Genomic DNA, 24,700 nt, shown 5'->3' on the forward strand with positions numbered 1-24,700 from the left:
TTTGAATGGATCAAAAGCAAGGATGTCTGCTCTTGCCACTTCAAGTTAACATTATACTACAGGTTCTAGCCAGAGCAATAAGGCAAAAAAGACACGCAGATTGGAAAGGAAGTAGTAAAATGGTCATTAGTTGCAAATGACAAGATTCTGATATGTAAAAAGTCCTAGTTTTCACCAAAAAAATACTAAACTAAATACTAAAATAAATGAGTCCAGGGAGGTCAGTGGATTAAAAAAAAAAAAAAATCAACATGCAAATGTAAACTGTATTTCTATATACTAGTAATAAAGAACTTGAAAATACAATTAAAATAATTCCATTCACAATAGCATAAAGACTTTTTAAAAAGAAATATAAGACTTGTACACTGAAAACCATAAAACATTGCTGAGAGAAATAAAGAAGATCTAAATAAATGGAGAGAGACATTCTATATATATATTTCACAACTTCTTTATCCATTCATCTGTTGATGGACACTTAGATTGGAAGAGTCAATATGGTTTAAGATGGCAATTCTCCCTAAATTGATCCACGGGTTCATCACAACTCTTATCAAAATTCCAGTAGGATTTTTTGCAGAAATTGACAAGCTTATCTCACAATTTATATGGAAATGCAAAGGACTCAGAAGAACCAAACCAATTTTTTAAAAATAAGAACACAGGGAACCTAACACTTCTTGCTTTTAAAACTTACTATAAAGCTATAATGATCAAGACAGTGTGATACTGGCTGAAGAATAAGTCAATGAAATAGAATCAGGGGTCCAGAAATAAACCCTTACATTTGCAGTCAGATGATTTCCAACAAAGGAAAGAAGGCAATTCAGTGGAGAAAGGATAATGTTCAACAAATAGTGCTGGAACAATGGCACATGCTCAAAGATTATTTTAGACCCTTACCTCACACCATATTAAAAATTAACTCAAAATGAATTATAGACTTAAATGTAGGAGCTAAAACTATAATACTTCTAGGAATGAAATGAGAAAACATAAGAGAAAATCTTTGTGAGTTTGGATTAGGCAAAGAGTTCTTGGATTGAATATCAAAAACATGATCCATAAAATTGATAAACTGAACTTCATGAAAATTAAAAGCTTGCACACTTTAAAAAACACCACTAAGAAAAGACAAGCTATAAACTGGGGAAAAAATTTGCAAATCATAATATCTGAAAAAATATTTGTATCTAGGGTATGTAAAAATCTTTTATAACTCAGCTTTATAAAACTTTATAACTTTTATAAAAGTTATGAACTTTTATAACTTTTATAAAAAATCAATTTTAAAAAACTACAAATGATTTGAAGAGACTGTTCACCAAAGACAGTATACAGTGGCTAACAGAACATGAAAAGATGCTCAACATCATTAGTATTAGGATTCCAATTTGCACAAAATTGGAATTGGAACCATAGGAGATACCTCTATTGGAACCATAGGAGATACCTCTATTCTTCTAGTGGATGTGTAGAGATAACTGTCAATAACTGTGTTAGACTGTCAATAACAAGTGTTAGCAAGGATGTAGAGAAACTAGAACCCTCATACACTGCTGGTGTAAAATGGTACACAGCTACTTTGAAAAACAATTTAACAGTCCCCTAAAATGTTAAACATAAGCTTCTGGGACTTCCCTGGAGGCGCAGTGGTTAAGACCCCGTGTTCCTAATGCAGGGGGCCAGGGTTCGATCCCTGGTCAGGGAACTAGATCCCACATGCATGCCACAACTAAGAGTTCACATGTCACAGTTAAGGAGCCAGTGAGCTGCAACTAAGGAGCCAGCAAGCCACAACTAAGGAGCCTGCGAGCCATAACTAAGACCAAATAGACCCAGGGCAACCAAATAAAATTAATTAATTAATTAATTTCAAAAAATAATTTAAAAAAATAAACATAAGCTTCCATAGACCCAGAAATTCCATTCCTAAGTATCTACCCAAGAAAAATAAAACCATATGTCCATACAAAGATTTACCTAGAAATGTTCATAGCAGCATTATTTATAATGTTCCTCAACTACTGAATGGATAAACAAAATGTGATAGCCATACAATGGAATACTATTGAACAATAAAAAGGAATGAACTACGTACTAATATATTATACAATATGGATGAATCTCAAAAACGTGCTAAGTGAAAAAAGCCAGACACAAAAGACTACATATTGTATGATTACATCTATATGAGATTTCCAGGAAAGGAAAATCTAGAGATGGAAAGCAGATTAGTGGTTGCCTGGGGCTGAAGATTACAAACTGGCATAAGTAACCTTTTTGGTGTGATGGAAATATTCTAAAACTGTATTGTGTTGATGACTATACAACTCTATAAACTTTTTTTAAAGATTGCTTTCCATTTATAGTTATTACAAAATATTGGCTATATTCCCCATGTTGTATAATACATCCTTGAGCATATCGTACACCAATACTTTATCCTTCCCACCCCTGCCCCCATATTGCCACTCCCACTCCCCGTAGCCACTAGTTTGTTCACTATATCTGTGAGCCTGCTTCTTTTCTGTTAGATTCACTAGTTTGTTGTAGTTTTTTTAATTCCACATGTAAGTGACGTCATACAGTATTTGTCTCTGTCTGACTTATTTCACTTAGCATAAAGCCCTCCAAGGCCATCCATGTTGCTGCAAATGGCAAAATTTCCTTCTTTTTCATAGTTCAGTAGTATTCCACTATATCTATATCTATATTTAAAATACCTCTTTATCCATTCATCTGTTGATGGACACTTAGGTTGCTTCCATATCTTGGCAATTATAAATAACGCTGCTATGAATATTGGGGTGCTTGTATCTCTTCAAGTTAGTGTTTTTGTTTTTTGCACAGAGAGGATGTGTCCAAAGTCATAGATAGCAAGTGACAGAACCAGGATATGAACTTCCAGAGTCAGAACTCTTCACCATTATGCTATGCTGCCACTTTGTAAAAATTTTGCTACTACCAGCCACTAGATCCCACAGCTGAGAGTAAAGCTGAACAAAAATAGAAAGATGAAGGATTAAATTTATGCAAAGAAGACAGTAAGGGCTTCCCTGGTGGCGCAGTGGTTGAGAGTCCGCCTGCTGATGCAGCGGACACGGGTTCGTGTCCCGGTCCGGGAGGATCCCACATGCCGTGGAGCTGCTGGGCCCGTGAGCCATGGCTGCTGAGCCTGCGCTCCGCAGCGGGAGAGGCCACAGTAGTGAGAGGCCCGCGTACCAAAAAAAAAAAAAAAAAAGACAGTAAGAAAGAAAGGAAAGGAGACAAGAAAGAGAGAGAGGAGGCAATTTGAAAAAGGGATATTAAGGAAGAAGAAAATTTCAAATATATGGACTGGTCAATGACATCAAAATAGTTAACAGAAAAGAATAAGCACTAAAAAAAGACTACCAAATATGGCAATTAAAGTCATTGGGAAATTTATCAAGGATATTTTAGAAGAACAAGCTTTAGGAATGAATGACATTTTGTCAATTGTACCTCAGTAAAGCTAGGGAAAAAAGGATGAATGGAGAGTTGAGGGAATGGTGTCATGGAATCTATATATTTCAATATACTTGAAGGAAAAGAGAAAGACTACTGGTAGCTTTAACAGATAGCAGGTATGATATAAATTTTTACTTTATAAAATGGGGACCCTTATGTATGCATGCTTTTAGAGGTAAAGGTATTTTGCTAGAAACCTATGCTATTTAAGAATATAATTATGTTATCGTTATTAGAATATGATGCTATCAGTCTTAGGCATGCCCTCAGAGATACCCTCAGAGATCATATTTAGACTACTGAGAACAGCAGACACACAGGCATGAATCATCTTATGGTTCACTTTTAATGCATAATTAATCAATTAAGGTTCTTATTGTTAATAGACAATAGGTAAGAGTTAATATTTTTAGCATTTTACAAAATGTATTCAATTATACTTATTGAATTATGTCTGTATGATTTTATTTTAACAAAATAACTTCTTTGAACAGGGAGTCCACAAAAGGTATTTTTACTTGGATTTTTCAGAATTTAAAAGTGAGTATCAGAGTAACTGTGATGCTTAAAGAAAAATTAAACAATGAAACAACTACAACAACAAAACTATTATCAGAAGGAAAGGCAAGCACAATCACAAATTATTATCATTTATTTATTTAGAATAAAGCTAGTTTAGGCTATAAAACTGCTAATTAGCATTTCTATTTGTTCCTTTAATGGCATTTCAAACTTACATGGCAGTATGTCCTTATATCTGTTCTTTTTAACATTTTCTTCTTTTTCTCCAGTGGCTGTAGGATAAATCTTTTCTGTTCTATACTTGGTTGACAATCTTCTTAGTCGCTTAAAATCAAAAAAAGAAAATTCAAGTTCAGAAAAACATTAGTATTTCAAAATTTTAATGAAAATTGTAACGATAAATAGCTCTTCATTGAATTTTGCTAACCTTGATTCCTCCCAACTCATTTTCTTGTTTTTGTAGTTTCACAATATCTCCCTACCCCTTTATAATTAACCCTAAGATTATTTCATTTTTAGCATAAGTGTAAACATAAGATTAATACTCCAAACAGTAGTAAAAAACAAAAGGGGGGGGGGAACACTAGAATAAAAGTAATTTTATTTAAATAAATCATTAATACACTGAATCAGAATATTTAACTCAGGGTCTCAAAAAGCAAATTTGAAAATCATGCCTAAAAGATTATGTACAAGTTTCTTTATTTCTTCTCTCAATAAACCTTGAGCACCCATGATGTGCAAGCGTCCTTCCAAGGCATAAGCTAATAATTACTTATAAGACACTGCAAAACAAAGTTCTTTGATATTGAATTGGAAATGTCTAACAAAGACCAATTCTGCTTATTCACTGCATTACAGAAGTGGTTTGTGAGTTAGTGACAAATTCTTACCACATATGGCGGTAGGGATGTTCTTTGGGCTGGAATATTTCTGCATGTCAGTAATACACTTCCTGCTTTCAGAAGCACTGAAAGTCAGCATTGTGAATTGTTTAAATTCACTACTCAACTACATTGCTGAAATTTAATTTCAAAGGAGCCTGCTTTCTTCCAGGCTTAAAGACATATTGAAGGCATTCTAGTTTAACTATTCCACAAAATTATTAAATACAAATGAAAAAGAAATCTGGTAATGTTTAACTTTTTCACCATTTTATTTTTGTTCCTCATGATGCTAATAATTAAGCAACTAAGAATATTATGTCTATATTTTTAAAAAATCACAGATAGAACTTTAATTCAAGATCCTTAACTTTTTCTTGTATTGACATACTTTAACATATAACACTTGAAATAATCTTAAAATAGACGCTTACACATAGAATAGTAAGCTTTCTGTTTTTCTCTGAAAAACTACTGAACTTTATCATCACAATCTTAGAGATCTAAAGCAAGAATATTCATTTTTAAGATAAAAAGACTTAACTAGAATCTTGTTCTGCACTGGCACAATGCCAAAGCAAAATTCTCCACATTTATGATGTTATTTCCTGTAGTAATAAAGTTCTCAAAGTATGTAGGTGTACTGGGGGTAAAAATTGTATTTAAAAAGTAAATGTGCTGTTCATAAGGGTGTGGGAAAACCAGACCTTTGATGCAATACTGGTAGAAAAGAACATTAGCACAACCCCTAAGGAGGGTAATTTGTCAACTACAAATACACATAACCCTTTAACCTAGGAACTACACTTCTACAAATGTGTTCTCTAGGTAAATGGCACACACTCATGAAATGATGTACACACAAAGTTATTTATTGCAGAATTGTTTATAACAGCAAAAGACTGCAAAAACTGGAAAAGACTATTAATAGAGGACTGGCTAAAAAGATGTTTCATTTATACAATCAAATATGACATATGTTGAAAACAAATGAGGAAGCTCTTGATATACTGTGATATGGAAAGATCTCAAAAATATATATTAAGTGTAAAAAAGCAGAGAACACAACAGTGTATATATAACTATTGGTGTTAAAAAGAAAAAAATACATTTGTATGTGCTTGTACATGTGCATAAAACATCTCCAAAACTATTAACAAAAGTTGTTGTCTATGGGGAAGAGAATGAGTTGCTGTAGGAAATGGATGGGAAGGAAACATTAATATACGTCCTTTCATACTTTTTGGATTACATGAATGCATTACCTATTCAAAAATAAAATGTTAAAAAAAGTAAAAGAAAAGATTATTCATAATTTCATTATTCCACATTAACAAAGATCCTCCCAGTTATTAACATATATATCTCACATATTTAATCAGAATTTTTGCGTTTTCTCTGCTCAAAGATTTTCATTTTTAAATATAGTACCTTAATGTATTACAAAATATTCTATGTGAATGTGACTAACAGAAGGATATCAATCCAAACAGTTGCAGAAACACAGGGGGAAAGGGATATAACTTAGGTAACTGTCACTGAAAAAAAAACACACACACATACACACATATAAAAAAACTACAAAGCAAAGGGAAGAGGGGATGAATTTAATTATAAAATGTAAATGTACTTCTGGAATACCTGCTGCAATCACTCCAAGCATTTCTTCTTTTACAAGATAAATTATGTTATTGAGAAATGTGCAACACAAAGTTTTTATAGAAAATGACTTCTCATTTCTCATATAATGAAACTTAAGAATGTGTACAAATAAATATCTAATTTGAGTTTGAATTTTTATACATTCAGTTTTCTTAAAGACTAGCACAGCATGGAATGCCTTCTACTGTCACGGTTCCAATGAAGAATGTTCTATTAAAAAAAGTCTACATAAGTAGTGTACTTAGAAATTTTCATACCCCTTAGAGATACTAATCTTTGATGTAGTATAAATAAAACAACGGTGGCCTATTAAACATAAAAACTGTTTCATACTTTTTAAAAAATTGGCATCAAAAAAATTCTACCCAACTGTATTAAAAAGATATCCTCAAATAGGAACTTATTTCCTAACAAAAAGATCAGCTTTATAGTTAGTTGCTTGAATGAAAATTCTTGATCTGACACTCTCTGGCTATAAGACACTGAATTAATTTAACCTGTGTCTCATCGTCTGTGATCTGAGGATAATACCTACTACTCTCACCAAAAAGCCTGGCATGAAAAAATGGGCTCAAATGTTAACTATTACTATTGAGTAATTACTGAAACTCTTTAAATGTTATTTGCTACTACAGATTTCTTTCTTTCTTTAAATAAAACCTTTCTTAGATCAGAGATCAAAAGGAGTCACATATTCTAGGCCAATTTGTTTGCTTGGGAGTGTTGAGTATTTTAAAGCATGCTTCATTCATACTGTCAAATTTGCGCATGCTTCAGAATCACCTAGAGGGCTTGTTAAAAGAAGGATTGCAGAGCCCCACCCTCAGAGTTTCTGATTCGGCAGGTCTGGGATGCAGCCTGGGAATTTGTATTTAATGAGTTTCCAGGTGATGCTGCGGCTGCTGTCTGGGGTCTGTGCGTAAGAACCACTGGTATAAGGTATGTTCAAGAGGAAGGAGTATGGTGATCGACTGCATGGGGGAATGGATGTTGATTTTCAACAATTCTTAGATTCCTCTGGATCTTATGTACAGATTGGCAGCATTGACAATTTCTGAAAAGTGATTAGGGATTTTTCTTGGGAGGAGGAGCACGGATTAGGGATGAAGAAGGAAAAATGTAATTATCAAGTAGCAAAAACAAAGGGATGGGGAGGAAATCACTGTTCAGCAGCAAGTGGGAGCAAAAAAACCACACCACCTATAAACAAAAGTACTTAAATGAAAGAATTAAAAGGTTTTGAGGGAATTCCCTGGAGGTCCAGTGGTTAGGACTCGGCACTTTCACTGCCAGGACCTCAGGTTCGATCCCTGGTCGGGGAACTAAGATCCCACAAGCCGCGCACGGTGTGGCCAAAAAAACTCCAAAGTTTTGAGATTAAATTCTAGATAAACTGGGAGGTACAGCAAACCAAAACTCCTTCCTAAATCTCTTAAAACATCAGAATAATACAACAATGTACAGATCTGGTAGCCCTTGACACCAGCAGTATGTAATTGGTAAACAAAACAAAACACCATAAAAAGATGCTTTCGAGATTCGACTTTTAAAAATTATCATGATAATCATCTTTCTGTGTCTTTGTGAATGCTCTTTCTTTGCTTCTTAGTGGTCATTCCACTCACATACCTCCAAATCTTATACATCTTTTAAGTCCTAGCTCCTTGAGAGTTTCTTACTCCCCTCGTGCAACAATAATCTTTCCCTTCTGAGTTCTTTTTAGACTGTATATGTACTCTTGAAACACCATTTCCTTCTCTTTATGATAAATATATAAAGAGAATACATCTTATTTCCTCTACTAAACTCTAAACTCTATGAGTACAAGATTACTGTCAGATTAAAATGTGTAATGCCCTGCATCCCTGGAGAATATTTAATGCTTATATGTTAAATAAATTAATCTTAGAATAAGATTTGAATGCTGGCCTAAACGAAAGAAGACGGTTTTGTTCTTTAAATACCATACCAAATTTAATGTCCCAATAGTACTTGGGAGGAGACATAGCACCACCAAAGTTCATTTAACTATATGAAATGGAAAGTACCTACACATTTCATTTCATTTTAACTTCTGACCACCATTTCCATTGTCTGTAGTGAAGTTGTCAATATGAAATTGAGAAACATGCCATAATATACTAAGGAACATTATTCGTAACTACAGTGCTACGTGACAGTTTGTATGAGAACAGCACTGAACTAAACACTAATAAAATCATTTATTAAGCTACACATAATTACACTAAAGCAAGAAAATATTTTGAATCGTTTACTGTCCTAACTGGCAAAAATACAGCTAAATGGTATATTTACCTCAACTTATAGGTACTATTGACACCCCTTATCATGTGTGGCGCTTTCTTTTTTTAACTAAGCAAACAAACAAAAAACCTTTAAGAAAGACATTTTCAACTACCCTTAAAAGTCTTGAGAAAGTCACATAATAAACTCATATAATTCCATTCTTATCTCAGTTTCTATTCTAAAAAGCAAGCCTGATTATTTTAATTTGTCCCATGCTTAAAAACCCTCCAATGGGTCTATCACCTCCTAGATAAGTTACCAAATCCTTTCATTTTAACATATTTTGAAAGCTGCCTGTCTGATTTCCCAGCTTCTTCTTTTTATAACACTCTCTCACTCAGAGTATGACGCTTCAGCCATATAGACTTACCACCACCAGCAGAAGCACCCTTCCACCCCTCATCATCACAGTTCTACAATTTTTCCTCTTGCTGGTGAGTTAATAGGAGGACTCTGGCTAGAGTGTTATTTCCTTTCTGAAGGCTTTCTTTCTTTTTTTTTAAAATAAATTTATCTATTTTGGGGTCTTTGTTGCGGTGCGCGGGCTTCTCATTGCGGTGCGAAGCACGGGCTCTAGGCACACGGGCTTTAGTAGTTGTGGCACACGGGCTTAGCTGCTCTGAGGCATGTGGGATCTTCCCTGACCAGGGCTCGAACCCATGTCCCCTGCATTGGCAGGCAGATTCTTAACGACTGTGCCACCAGGGAAGCCCCTAAGTCTTTCTTGAACACTCCCTTCCTCATTGCTCCCAGTTCCCAGCACTTAGTAGTCAATAATATTGTTTTATTACCACTTCTGAAAAGTATTTACAGTCTAATGTGTCACCCATTAGACTATAAAACTGAAAGAAGAGACTGGACTATCTTATTGTACTTTATAGCTAGTGCAATGCAAATCACATTAAAATGGGTGATTTCAAGAATTGTTTAATTAGCCTTCTCAGATAAGTCAGAGATGTCTCTAATACATTAGAATTTGTGATGCAAACAAAAATGGAGTTTAATATTCACTGTTTTAAAGTTCCAAACAAATTAGTTTCTCTTTATTTCTTAAAAACACAGAAGTTTTATTCCCCAATCCTAAATCAATAACTGATTCTCAGAGGCCCCTAAAGTCACATGCAATATGACTATCCTCTTTAAGGTATCCAGTTGTGTGTCAAGATTTGGTTCTTTAAAACGGTAGAACAGTTCCCTTGTTTATCTAAGGACCAAAGCTAGTGACAATGTGTTTGTGACACCTGTTGAAACTCTCCAGTCAAAGAGCGAACTGTCTACTCAATTGTCCACTGGGTGTCTCACAGGCATCACAACCATGTCCAAAGAGCACCACCATTCAATAGCTGCTCAAGCCTCAAAGCTGGGAATAATCACGATTCCTACCTCCGCCTCCCCTCACCCCCAACATCGAGTCAATCCATCAGCAAGCTGTGTTAGCTCCACCGCTAAAACTTATCTAATTCTCTTCATACTCACCAAACAGACTTAGAATTCAGAATAAATGTAGACAGGAATAGGTGTTAAATTTACTTGTTGGCTGGATTTTCAATCAGGACAATTAAGAAAACAGACAGAAAAGTAGTAGAGCTAAAGTAAAATTAAGCTAACTCAAATTCTTTTTGTATAAGATGGCCTATAAATAAATACTGGAGCTCAAGCCTTCTCTACTCTGTTACTAGGCCACACACTGCTGCCCCAAATTCCTGAATGCCATTAACACTTAAAAAACAGCTTCATAAGACACTAATTTTAGTAAATATGCACACACTATACAAATCCAAACAACATTACCTTAAAGTGAAATAAAATGGAATTACTTCAAGCTTTAGAGTTACACTGTAGCAAAATATATGAGTACCTATATAGTACTGCTTTTGCCATTGCTCTGAAATATTTCTGAGGCAAATACTGGAAAATCCATCTGAATTTTAAAAGGCAGGGCGTTTGGCACATAGTTGGCACACAGTAATAACTGTTAAATGAAAAAATTCATCTGGTTTTATGCCTGAAATGTTAATGCCATCAGTCACAAAAGCCCCTCAATCGTAATACTACTGAGCTAATCCAACCACACAAGGTGGATGATTACTAAGAAAAAATAAATTTTTTTAAAACCTCAAATATAAAGTAACAGCAGCAAGTAGTAAAATCAGAGTATAATTTCCACCAAACATATACTATCTCTAACTTAACTGGCTGTTCTTAAATCTTTACAAATATATTTATATAAAACTATGTATGCCTCTAATAATTGTTGAAAGCAACTAAAATAACTAACGGGTCTTTCAGCTACACAACTGCAATGTTTACCTTTAGGTGCAAAATATGAAACTCTGCCTTTCAAAATTCATCTTCCTATCTTTGCTCACGCTTTACCTACTGCTGCATGACAGACTAAATTGTCTGCCATTCTTCTTCAGAAATGCATAGCTATGCCTTCTCATTAAAGCTAAGTCAGGGGCTTCCCTGGTGGCGCAGTGGTTGAGAGTCCACCTGCCGATGCAGGGGACACGGGTTCGTGCCCCGGTCCGGGAAGATCCCACATGCCGCGGAGCAGCTGGGCCCGTGAGCCATGGCCGCTGGGCCTGCGCGTCCGGAGCCTGTGCTCCGCAACGGGAGAGGCCACAAGAGGGAGAGGCCCGCGTACCGCAAAAAAAAAAAAGAAAAAAGCTATGTCAGGGCTGATACTAAAAGGACATACTTTGAAGTAAACAGGGGCCAATCTTACCAGTCTTTTGGGTATTAATAAGAGTAATGATTTTTACTCTTTGATCATCCTGATTTCGATGCTTCAATTATTTTCCTAGTAGTCTACCAAGCAAACTCCTCACTTCTTTCTAGCTCAGTTCTGATATTATCTTGCTGAAACGTTCCCTGAGAATAGTCCTGGCACCCAATCCCATCTTCCACTTCCTCCCATACTGCTTCCTTATCTCTACCCACAGCACTTGCTATATACCTCTCATCTAGGACATCTCCCAATGTACAATAATTATTTATATGTGCACATATACCATCCCTGATAGAACATGAGTTCCCTGAAGATGCAGACCAAATCTTCTTATTCTATTAATACCAGCTACTACAAGCATAACCTGTGACAAACTGCAGCAAGTCAATATACTCTTTAGGTCTTCTCAGGTGGTTATGTTCAGAAGAAACGGATGCAAATCAGAATTGACCAGTGAACTTAGGAAACGATTTTCTCTCCTTAAATTTCATTACCACTTCACAATGAGACAGCTTTGAGTCAGAGAAGCTGGGGTTCAATTCCTAGTTCCATCAAATAACAGCAAAGGAGATCTCCTCAACATAGTAGCTTTATAATCCTCCCTGAATAGATGAAGCAATGGATCTTCATTTTGAGAATTCGTTTTTAAATAAAACTTTGTACTACAGACTTTATATTTTAAAACAATGAATGTGGCAAAACATAAAAGTTTTTAAGAAAAAAGGTAATAAAAAAATTTCACAGCAAGACTATAATCGTTTTTTGCACACCCTAGACAACAAGCAAATGGTTTCCTTTTCTTCAAGGAAAGGCTCCTGTTCTCTGGTTTGAAAAGAAAATACAGTACTTTCTCAAGATCAAAATATTAGGAGGATATAATCCAAGTTTATCCCCTCCCTACCTCTGGGCTATATTTTTTATGGAAAAAAAGTAGAATCCTATTTGAACTAAGAGGACAATACAATTGTTTTGTTAATACAGCAAATGGGGGAAAAAAACAGTGTTCCCAGGTTTACTTTATTTTGTTTCTACTCACAAAGCCTTCAACTCTTTCATCTGTTTCATCATCCTTTATCTCATGTCCCTCTAACTATTTAACTCATGTAACCACTGGTTCCACATTTTCCAGGTCAATCCCAACTTCAAATATTTTGTCCCACTGTCCCCACAGCAAATTGCTCAAAAATTCCAAAACCTGGGTATTAATACTATGGCTTCTGGCTATGCCTCCCTTTACCTAGTTATGTGTCTTGATTTAAGGAAACATGATCACTATAGTGCTCTTTACCCTTTAGTCTCCACTGAGGAATACTCTGCCAAGCCCAGACTCTCAAAGTATTACAAAGCAATCCGTCACTAATCTCATTATTCCAAAATATATAATATAAACATACAGTGAGCTAGAGAATATTGAGTGCCAGGTTTAACACATTAAGTTACAATAACATCGACTGTCCAACTAAAAAATAAAACAAAGAAGACCCCTCAAATTAATAGCATGGATGCAGAATTCGTATTTTCACCTTTGCAAAGATGTAGCACAGGAAGAGTCACCTTTGCAGTTTAAGAAAGCTCAATTCATATCTACCACTATATGGAAATAAATTATTTTTTTGCTAGGCCAGACTGCCACAAAGCTGTGGTCAACAGACCAAACTTTTAAAGAGAAACCTATACTTCCTGGAGAACCATTAAGTCCTGAACCCCCTGAAAAATTTCACTCTTCCCTCTACCACTTACACTGAAAACTACTTTCATGAAGTCACCAATAATCTCCAAAAGGCATCAAAACCATAAGCCTCAATTCCTATAAAGTATTTAACTCCTTTCTTCAATTTCATGAAACAAGTGTCTCTTGATTCTCCTCTAACCCTTTCTGGTCCTTTGCATCAGCCCCTTAAAGCATGTGTTCTCTCTTGAACTATTCTCTCCTCAGATTTTGTCTTTTATCAAGTTTATCTCCTGCCTACCACGCCTTTAACTATTACATTTATGACGATCCCCAAATCTGTATTTCTGCTGACTTTTCTCCCCAGTTCCAGTTCCATATTTTTTTTAAGATTTTTTTTTATTAGTTTATTTATATTTATTTTTGGCTGCATAGGGTCTTCGTTGCCGTGGGCGAGCTTTCTCTAGTTGCAACGAGCAGGGGCTACTCTTCGTTGTGCTGCGCGTGCTTCTCATTGCAGTGGCTTCTCTTGTTGCAGAGCACAGGCTCTAGGGGCGCGGGCTCAGTAGTTGTGGCTCACGGGCTCTAGAGTGCAGGCTCAGTAGTTGTGGTGCACGGGCTTAGTTGTTCCACGGCATGTGGGATCTTCCCGGACCAGGGCTCAAACCCATGTCCCCTGTGTTGGCAAGCGGATTCTTAACCACTGCGCCACCAGGGAAGTCCCTGCTTCTGTTTTATGTTTTTTGGCCACGCGGTATGTGAGATCCTAGCTCCCCGACCAGGGATTGAACCTGCACCCCCTGCATTGGAAGGCAAAGTCTTAGCCACTGGACTGCCAGGGAAATCCCTCCAGTTCCATATTCAAACTGCTAGACTGCCAGGGAAGTCCCAAAGAAACCCTCTGAATGACTGAGGAAAAAGAGAAAATTTGGTGAGCATAACAAAATAGTATAATAATTAATTAATTAATTAATGTATGTATGTCAAGGAGTAGAGACAGAAAAAAATGCATTTATGTTTATTAAACCATGCGTATAAAGCACCATACCCAACATCTAGCATACAGCATGCCTTTAAATATGTAAAGACGGAGGGGCTTCCCTGGTGGCGCAGTGGTTGAGAGTCCGCCTGCCGATGCAGGGGACACGGGTTCGTGCCCCGGTCCGGGACGATCCCACATGCCGCGGAGCGGCTGGGCCCGTGAACCATGGCCGCCGAGCCTGCGCGTCCGGAGCCTGTGCTCCGCAACGGGAGAGGCCACAACACTGAGAGGCCCGCGTACCGCAAAACAAAATAATAATAAAAATATGTGAAGACTGAGATGACCATATAAGATTTATTAACAGATGAGGAACTTAAGGAAATATTTTAATTACCTGCCTCAGATTAGTTGACTTGTTATTGAAACTAGCAAATACCAAAATATCTTTATTTGTATACTCAAATACTATCTTTTTTTTTGTTCTTAAAGAGCATTTTAATCTTTTTGTGTGTACCCTAAGGTTTGATGCCATACCACAGTACAATACTTGAGACCACACTGTTCACTACCAGCTACAGTTTCTATTTAAAAATTCAGAAAGCAATTTTCAACTGTATATTCCAAGTCTATTTTAGGCTGCATTAGACAAAATAAATTATGGGCCAAATTCCAGAATGGTAGAATAAATTGTCATTGATGTTCTCCCTAATCCTTCCATTATGGATCTACACAGAGATCACATATGTCCCGTTATTTATTCGAAAGCTTGAAAATTAACTTTACAAGCCATATTTTTGCAACCTCCCATTCCACTCCCCAAGTCTAGTAACACATAAGGAATTACTATTTAGGGATCTGCTGGGCCCATTTTTCCTATCAATGCATAAAAACACTTTAATATAAGGTATTTATGTTTTTAAAAAGATAAAACATTAACTATAATAAAGGATGTGCTTTCACATAATCATTTCATTTTTCAAAAAGAAGGGAAGACCAAGTAGAGATAAAGTCAAGTTAGGCTGGCAAACTTTTGTTTGTAAAATTAAGGTTTAAATTCTTAACAGAGACACAGTTTGGCAACTATCACAAGGTTAAATATAGAGTTACCATATGACCCAGCAATTCCACTCCTAGGTAAATATACCCAAGGGCACTAAAAACGTATGTCCACACAAAAACGTGTACACAAGTGCTCACGGTAACATTGTTCATAAAAGCCAAAAAGTGGAAACAACCCAAATGTCCATCCACTGATGAATTAATAAACAAAATGTAGTCTAGTCATACAATAGAATATTATTTGGCCACAAAAAGGAATAAAGTGCTGATACATGCTCAGCTGTTAAATCTTGAAAACGTTATGCTAAGTGAAAGAAGACACAAAAAACATTATATGATTCCATTTATATGAAATGTCCAGAATAGGCAGATTTATAGTCAGAAAGTAGATTAGTGGTTTCCAGGGTGGTGGGGTGAAAAGGAGTGAGGTGTGACTGGTAATGGGTATGGGGTTTCTTTTCACAGTGATGAAAAAGTCCTGAAATTAGATAGTGATAATTTCCTGCAAAAAGTATTTCATTCTGGCATTATATTAGACTTGGTCCGGAAAAGGCCAGATCACACTACTGTGAAGTTATGTGCGCCCCAAGTTACCAAGGGCATGATTTTGTCTTCGAATATCTCTTTGTAATAACGATAAACAGTGCTCCTCTTTCATATAACACACAAAACTCAAACAAAAAGCCAAACTTCAATCATGATAAAAACTAGGATCTACCTACATATAATTATCAAGATTTCTGCAAGAAATCTTGCACATAACTTCCTACCCCAAGTTACCAAGGGCATGATTTTTGTCTTCGAATATCTCTACCTATATAGTTGTTTGCCCTAACCACTAAAGGAAGAGGAACCAGCTAGTTGTTGCTAAGTGCCATTACAGTGTCTCAGATTACCAAGCCACACAATATTCATATAACATTAGATAGCTCTGCTCAACTCATGAATTAACTGTTATGATTTTCAAATAAAACCTACTTTCTCAGCTTGCTGACATACTGGATCTGGACACCTATAATAAAAGGAAAAAGTAAGATTCAATTATCACCTTCATGAGGATGACTGGTCTTATATCATTTTTCCTAACCTACTCTATGTGTCAGGTATTCTTTTAGGTGGTACAGATATAGTGGTGAACAATATATTGCCCTCAGGTAGCATATATTCCAAAAGTAGATCTTGGTCATATAGTATTTATCATTCCCGCTTCTTCTATCCATCATTTGTTTACAGGTTTTATCCCATCACTACAACCACTGCTGCCACCCAAGATAATAATTTTCTGTCTTCCAGAGATAATCTTTTATATTTTTCTTTATTCCTCCACAATACCTAGTATCTTCCATGTATCACATATTCAGTAAAGCATGACAAGTCTTTTAAACAAAATGGGCACTGATACCATATTCAGAGCATCACATAGTCAATGAATTGGCACCCTACTATCACATTTATAACTTACTCAGTTCAATAAGCTGAGATAATAGAGTTTGTATAACTGGAGAGTATACATTTAAAATGCTACTTGAAATTTGATCTTTGTGGTTTACCATCATACTGACATATGAAACTGATAAAAAATGAAGTGTAATTTAAAATAATTTATTTAAAGTAATAAGCCCCTTGTCCTAAATAACATACCTGAAGACACTTTGTTTTTGATTTGCTTCTTTATTATATTACCTACAATGTCACCAAGGAAAGTTTTCAATCTTTTATCACCAGGGGGAAAATGTACAGAATATATGGGTGCTAATACACACATATAAAAACCCATCAACATATTCTTAGAGATGAGGTATATATGTGTGCCTATGTATACACATACATACATATAATTTAAATATGTAATATATTAAATTTAACAGTTTAAAATTTATACAAGCAATGCATGCAGATGCTAAAACATTCAAACCATAATGTCAAGTTGTGCCATGGGTTCCTAAGACCACCCGCAGGTTCAGTGATACATGAGGACGACTCACAGGACTATCTCTACCGTCACATTCACAGCTATGATTTATTACGGCTGAAGTATACAAAGCAAAAGCAGCAAAGGGAAAGGAGCATGAGGCAAAGTCCAGAAGAAACTAGGCACACGGTTTCAAGAGTCCTCCCCTAATGGAGTCACACAGGACCCACTGAATTACTCCAGCAACGAGCTGTGACAGCACTGGTGAAATGCTGTCTACCAGGGAAGCTCATTAGAGACTCAGTAGCCAGAGTTTTTATTGGTGGCAGGTCATACAGGTACTCTCTGTCTTAGCAGGAACCAAATTCCCAGATTTCCATAAGGAAAGTAGGTGTTTAACAAAAACTATATTTGTACAGTAAAGGCAAAGGGAGCCATTCTTATCATGGAATGATGGGAATCCTCCCAAAAGTCCAAGTTCCCAGACCCCAGCCAAGGGCCAATCTTGCAAGTAGGCCTTTCTGAGGATAGCAGTCACAGGCTTGTTATGTTAACTTTTTCTGCACACAATTATAAATGAAAAAGTAATCACCTCTCCTCCATATCCCTCCCCTTTGAAGTAACCAACCATGTTAAGCCTCTTTATTAATAGATATTTTATACATTGTTTCACAAAAAATTGCTGTAACTAATATACTTGGACATACTATTTTACACACATATGCAAATATTTTAAAGAAAAGATTCCTAGAAGTTGACACGATGGGTCAAAGAATATACACATGATCAACTCTATTACAAGTGGCCAAACTGCTTTCCAAAAAAGGCCTTACCAGTTTACCTTCCTAACAGATCCAGAATACTAGTTTTTCTCTATCCTTGCCAACATTTGCTATTATCAATTTCTGAATTGCCATGATTATCAATTTTTGAATTTCACCAAATTTGGTGGAATCTGATAGACCCCTCAAAAGTTAACATTAATTAATTTGTATTTCTCTGATTATTGAATAGGTTGGTGACGTTCCCCCATGTTTAAATAATTATTTTCATTTTTCTTCTGTTAATTTTCTTAGCATTTGTTAATTTTCTTATTGGAGTGTTATATATAGAAGCTACTCATATATTTTAGACAATAATCCTCCAACTGTTTAATGTGGTTAAAATGTTTTATCTCAATCTACTGCTTATCTTGCATTACCTTTTGTATTATAGATGTCTTTCATTTTTATGAGGTCAAATTTGAGCTTTATTATTACAATATTTGTGCTTTAAATACAAGTCAGGAGAAAAAACACTCTAATTCAGACTGGCTTTGTCCCTAAATGTTTCACCAGTCTCTTTACACTGGCAAACTGACTCCTTTAGACAACTATTACATTAAAAAAGTTTACCCAAATGTGGTGGATCTTTTTTGAACTTGCTTATTTTAAAATAAAATGAAAAACTCTTATAATTCAGCTACCATTTTAGACTACAAAGTGAAGTCTCAGGCAAAACAGTATTCTGCATCGCTTTGTGAAGTGACAATTCTTAGGTACAAGCTAATTTCTAATAGGATGAGGCCCTTAGGGTGACTTGGTACTTCACTGTCAGCTTGACTTCTCTGAGCCATACAAAACCTCCTGTAATAATACTTAATGTGTAGTGTGGGTACACTGGCAATCTCTGGGAGTAAAATATTTTAAAGCATAACCCCTATAATCAAATAAAATTTATTATTTAAATTATAAATCTTCTGTTGGCTAGAACATTTCATGAATGACAAAGACCAAATCTACTTTTACCTCTGAAAAACTGATTTAGCAATTATTCTAAAAATTCATACTATTTTTAACCAATTCCTTGTTTATTTAGAAGTCTTAATATATAAATTCACCAACGGCCCTACTATATGAGTTATTTCTATAAATGTTCTTTTTGATTGTGCTTATTTAGTTAATAATGCTAACTGCTGTTCCCTGAAGTCTCTTCTTTATCCCCACCTTTATTTGTTTGCTCATAGGGTTCCCTCTACTTATAAAGTCCCTCCACCAAAATTCACCTATCCTTCTAGGCTCATTTTGAAAGCACTTGCTTATTAAGCATTCCATGACTCTCCTAACAGTATATGATTTTTCCTTTTTAAGAATCCTCATTTAAAAAAGAAAAAAAAAAAAGAATCCTCATTGCACAACAACATGAATGTACTTAATGCCAATGAACTGTACACATAAAAACGGTTAAAACGTTGACTTTCGTTATGTACGTTTACCAATAAAACAGCTGCCCACCCCCCCCAAAAAAAAGTAGAGGGACTTCCCTGGTGGCACAGCAGTTAAGAATCCACCTGCCAATGCAGGGGACACAGGTTTGATCCCTGGTCCAGGAATATCCCACGTGCTGTGGAGCAACTATGCCTGCGTGCCGCAACTACTGAGCCCACGCTCTGCAACTACTGAAGCCTGCGCACCTAGTACCCATGCTCCACAACGAGAAGCCACCGTAATGAGAAGCCCGTGCACCGCAACAAAGAGTAGCCCCCACTTGCCACTAGAGAAAGCCTGCATGCAGCAACGGAGACCCAACGCGGCCAAAAAATTAAAATTTAAAAAAAAAAAAGTATAGAGTGCTAGGTAAACAGTAACACAAGGGTTGGCAGTTAAGAGAGTAGAAATGGGAGAAGGGATCCAGGGTTAAGAGAGGAGGGGAGAATAATAAACCAAAACAGTACATTTATTAGCTTTCTGGGCAATCCTCACTCCCTCCCCCAACTTCTCTTTTCCCTAAAATGTCTACAGCAGATTTACCTTTCAGGACAACTCATATATATGATAGGATTTCATAGACAGGAGTAATTTTCCCACTGCTTTAAAAAAATAACATAAAATCCATTCAAAAAAATTTTAATGCAAATTTGTCCTACCCTCTTCTCAGTGCTTTTGACAAGCTCACCCATGACTTCTATTCCCAAATTCAGGGTTAAATCCAAATTCACAATTCTTTTTGTAACTCCTCAATCCATTTACTTTCTACATGACCCTCCAGGTTCTGTTCCTAACTCTCTAGAACTGAGAGTTTATCATCCTCAAGTAGACACTTAAGTGTCCCGAATGTTCCATATTCTTCCCTGTTATTCTCAGTATATATTCTTTATCTCAGAAATCTCATCTTTTTCCGTGAGTTCAACGATCACCCATACACAATAAATTAGAGAGCTACAGGGCCAACCATGACTGGCCTGAGATCTAAATTCAACTCAAACTCTATACATCTAAAATTGAACTCAGTACCCAACTCCTCAAATTTATCTTTCCTCCTGTATTCCCTATCTCATCACTACCACTTAGTGTCCACATTAGCTCAGATAAATCCTTCCTCACCCTCCCATATCACCAAATCTTGTGAATGCTATCTCAAAACTGCCTTCCAAATCCATCCCTTTTCTTCATATTCATTGTCACTGTCTCCAGGCCCTCCTGCTTGAACAGCTCAAATAGCTTTCTAAGCGGTCTCTGCTTGTATCCTTACCTCTCTGCATTTTATTCTCCACACAGCAGCCAAGGTGATCCTGTTAAAATGTAAGTTAACATCATACCTAAGAGTAAAACTCATGTCATTTAGAGTAAAAGCCAAAGTCCTAACAATGACCTACAAGAACCCTGGATGGTTTGCCGTAACTCCCAACACTATTACAAATCTACTACTCTCTTCCTCACCCATTCTGCTCAAGCACACTGGCTTCCTTGATATCCCTTCAATACACTCTTAACTCAAATACTTGGGCACTTAATGCTCTTTCTGTCTGGAATACTCTTCTCCCAGATAACCGCATGGCTCACTCCCTCACTATTTCAAGTCCTGGTTCCATGTTTTAACCACCCTACATAATAATAATATCCCCTACACCTGTCATATGGTAGACTGATCATATTAATAGCCTGATCTTCAACTCTTCCTATATTGAAACCACATGTGACTTCACAGTTCTTCCGACTTAAAAGGTGTAATTTATCTCCCAACCCCTTGAGGTTGAGGTGGCATTATAACTTGCTTTGGCCAACAGAATGTGAGATCATTTTGGAACATATTTGAAAATATTAGATATGGCATAAACAATATATGGTTTGCAAACAAAACATGGCTTGTAAACAGTATAAAAACTGGCATATAATAAAGCAACAACAGAAAATTAAATGTGTTGGTTAAATATTCATCTTATACTTCTGGTTTAGATTAAATTGCATTTTCCAAAAATACCTTAAGAATAATCTACCAGCCATCACAAGAATGTAGAGAATGAGAAAATATCAATATTTTATTATTCTTTGAAACTCTTAAGCAGCATTAGAATAATTCATGTCACTACAGTCTATTTTACAAGATTTGCAAGATTCTCTCTTATTTTTAAATATCCAATATTTAATTATATTTCCCTTAAGACCTAAGAGCATGAAAAATAGAAAGTATGCTGCATCTGAGCCAATAATAGAGGAGACTAAAGAGGCAGGTGAAAAACTAGGTATAAATGATGCTTCAACATCAAGGGCAGGAAGGACTTTAAAAAAAAAAGTCAACAGTGCTGAATGCTAAAGAGGCAACAAGAAAGCTACACACTACTATAAAGTATCTACTGGATATGTCCAGGAGATCTAAGGCAACCATAGTAAATGCAATTTCAGCAGAATGGTAGTGCTTGAAATCAGCTTACAGTGGGGGTTAAAGGAATGAAGAGGAGGCCAAGGAAGTAGAGCTAGCCACTGCCCACCTAATTACTCATTCAAGGAAGCTTAGTTTAAGCCTTCATTTTACCATTAATAACAGTTTCTTTGAATCCTTTCACACAAAAAAAATTTCTAGCTTTTGAACTATTAAAATATCCATCCTCTTTACTTTTCCATAAAATGAAAAGATCAAAGCATCTGGTATACTGAACATTAAAACAGTGCTTCTTACTTTAATAATTAATCTTCTACTATCTAAGTTATAAAGTAATGAAAAATATTTGTTATTTTGTACAACATCTAATAATGCCAGTGAATGGGTTTAGAGATATTTGAACATATTCAATTTCTTCCAATAGTTGCAAAATCCTATTATTAATACCCACCTACTCTGTGTTCCTCCTTGGCATTTACATATAACCTATCTACAGCACTAGAAGTAAAGAACTACAAACAACTAGGCATAAATTACAGGAAATTTCTAAATTACACAGTGCATCCAGATTTATCTCTAACACCCATTAATGAATCTTAGGCACAAAGAGGCCAATGGACAGAGTAGATAGAGAAAGCTAAGAAGACACAGGTGCACAGGCAAGCAGATACACAGCACAGACAGAGGCACACTGACAACCAGGCAAACACAGCATTACAGCACTTAGGTTTTAGATGATCCGGGAACTACAATTGGATTTATTTTATTAATGCAAAATCTATTGTGAAGAAAATACATTAGTCTTTGAGACAGTGATAAATTTCAGATACATATTCAGAGAGAGAATAAAAAAATGACAATATAATACTTGAATAAAATTGATCCTTAGAATTACACTTCCTTGCAAGAAGGTAATGTTCTGGTTCCATATTTTAACACTGAAAAATTACAACTTAAATCTTAAGTACCATAAATATGCAGCTTATAGATTATCTTAATTTTATAGTTTCTACACAGAAACCTTACAAGTTTGACGTTTAATATGTACTGAATATGTGAAATAATGCTCTGCCAGAGCCAACAGAATGTTCTCTCAACTCACAAGGACTCTTTATGCTTCTTTTTCCCTTCTCTGAAAGAAGGTGGGTGGAGTTTATTTGGGGCTGAAACCTTAAAATAGTTAAAGTTTTTTTGCTGTTTTGCTTCAAAACAAATACACTTTGGGCTACCTGCCTAGTTAGGGGACTATCCCTTTTCTCTTTAAGAAAAGTACCTACCAATCACATCTGAACAAGTTCACCACCTTGGTCAACTCCACACAATTATTCTACACAAAACCCATTTCATCGGTGGCAAGTTGATTGATGTGATGTGAATTTCAGGAATGTGAAAGTGAGATAGAGCAATTCTAGTCATAATGAGTTCTTCCCCTAAACTGAGATACAGTGAATGAGATAGGTTAGATCACTGTAAGGGATGCCTTTATTCAATAGCAGGTGCAGCCCCAAGCAGTGAAAGTCAAATGCAGCCAGCTAAGAGTAAAGCAGGTGCACAGAGAAGCAAAGACAAGTATCCAAGCAGCCCTAGATAGACACAGAAACTGATAAATATGGAGAACCACAGAAAGACAGAGGGGCTGAAATGAAGAGTCACCCAGGTTACAGATGGCTCTTCATTTCTTGGTTCCTATCCTTAAAGCAACTCAAGGGCAGTATTCTACTGCAATATTTTTTTTTCCACTTAAGCTGGTTTGCAAATAGGCTACAACCAAAAATCTATACCAACAAAGAAGGTTTCTATAATTTTCGATATTTATGCCCCCCTTTGCTGGTTTGCAAATAGGCTACAACCAAAAATCTATACCAACAAAGAAGTTTTCTATAATTTTCGATATTTATGCCCCCCTTTTTTTTCCTTTATTGACTTTTTCCCTAAAGAATAAGAATGCAACTGCTGGTCTAAGCAACATCATGTCATAGAAAAAGCATCTTACTATTGTACATCTTGCTTATTTGGGACAAACTCAGCTTTGCCAACTTCTAACCGTGAAACCTGTAACAAGCTCCTTAAACAGCTTTCTTGTTCCCTTTAACATCAAAGGGTCTATGACCTATGAGTAAATCCAGTGTACACAGTGAGGGGAGGTGTCCAGAAAAGCCACATTCTCCACATTTTCATAGCACGGGAGCTAGAACTCCTTTCCTTTCTCACTTTGGTTCTAGCCCCAAATGTGTAGTCTCAAAATCTCTCAGAGTCATCTCCTAGAAAACTCAAATATGCTGAGGAATCCAAACTAAACAGAGGCTTACCATTATAAATAACTTGCAGAGGTTCTAAAGACTCTTTTAAGTGTAATTTTTTTACAGGGCACTTTTAACAGAAGCCAATGAAAAACACTGATCTGGCCACTTAAGAACTATATAAACAGAGAGTGTATTACTTTATATATCTGGGATAAGGTAAAATTACCAGATTTAAGAACACTGGGCTTCTGGAACTCCATTTTTAAAAGATCCTTCAGGGACTTCCCTGGTGGCACAGTGGTTAAGAATCTGCCTGCCAATGCAGGGACACAGGTTTGAGCCCCGGTCCGGGAAGATCCCACATGCCGCAGAGCAACTAAGCCCGTGCACCACAACTACTGAGCCTGTGCTCTAGAGCCCGCGAGCCACAACTACTGAGCCCACGCGCCTAAGCCCGTGCTCCTCAACAAGAGAAGCCACCGCAATGAGAAGCCCGCGCACCACAACAAAGAATAGCCCCCGGAAGGGTAGCCCCTGCTAGCTGCAACTAGAGAAAGCCAGAAAGCCTGCATGCAGCAATGAAGACCCCACGCAGA

At 36.3% G+C, this 24,700-nt stretch overlaps 1 protein-coding gene across 4 annotated transcripts in view; it reads right to left on the minus strand.

The window, feature by feature from the left end:
• PTPN12 (protein tyrosine phosphatase non-receptor type 12) overlaps positions 1 to 24,700 on the minus strand; it is an 86,604-nt gene that overhangs the window by 50,323 nt on the left and 11,581 nt on the right. For 3 of the 4 annotated variants that reach the window (XM_033439714.2, XM_049714936.1, XM_004263393.4), the window contains exon 2: positions 4,233 to 4,341. In XM_033439714.2, the coding sequence (XP_033295605.1) occupies positions 4,233 to 4,341 (109 nt within the window). Of the gene's footprint in view, positions 1 to 4,232; positions 4,342 to 16,289; positions 16,324 to 24,700 lie in introns of all 4 variants that reach the window. The other variant, XM_033439716.2, reaches the window with a different exon arrangement.

Source organism: Orcinus orca, chromosome 9, assembly GCF_937001465.1.
Source record: "Orcinus orca chromosome 9, mOrcOrc1.1, whole genome shotgun sequence".
In the NCBI taxonomy this organism is placed as follows: Eukaryota; Metazoa; Chordata; class Mammalia; order Artiodactyla; family Delphinidae; genus Orcinus; species Orcinus orca.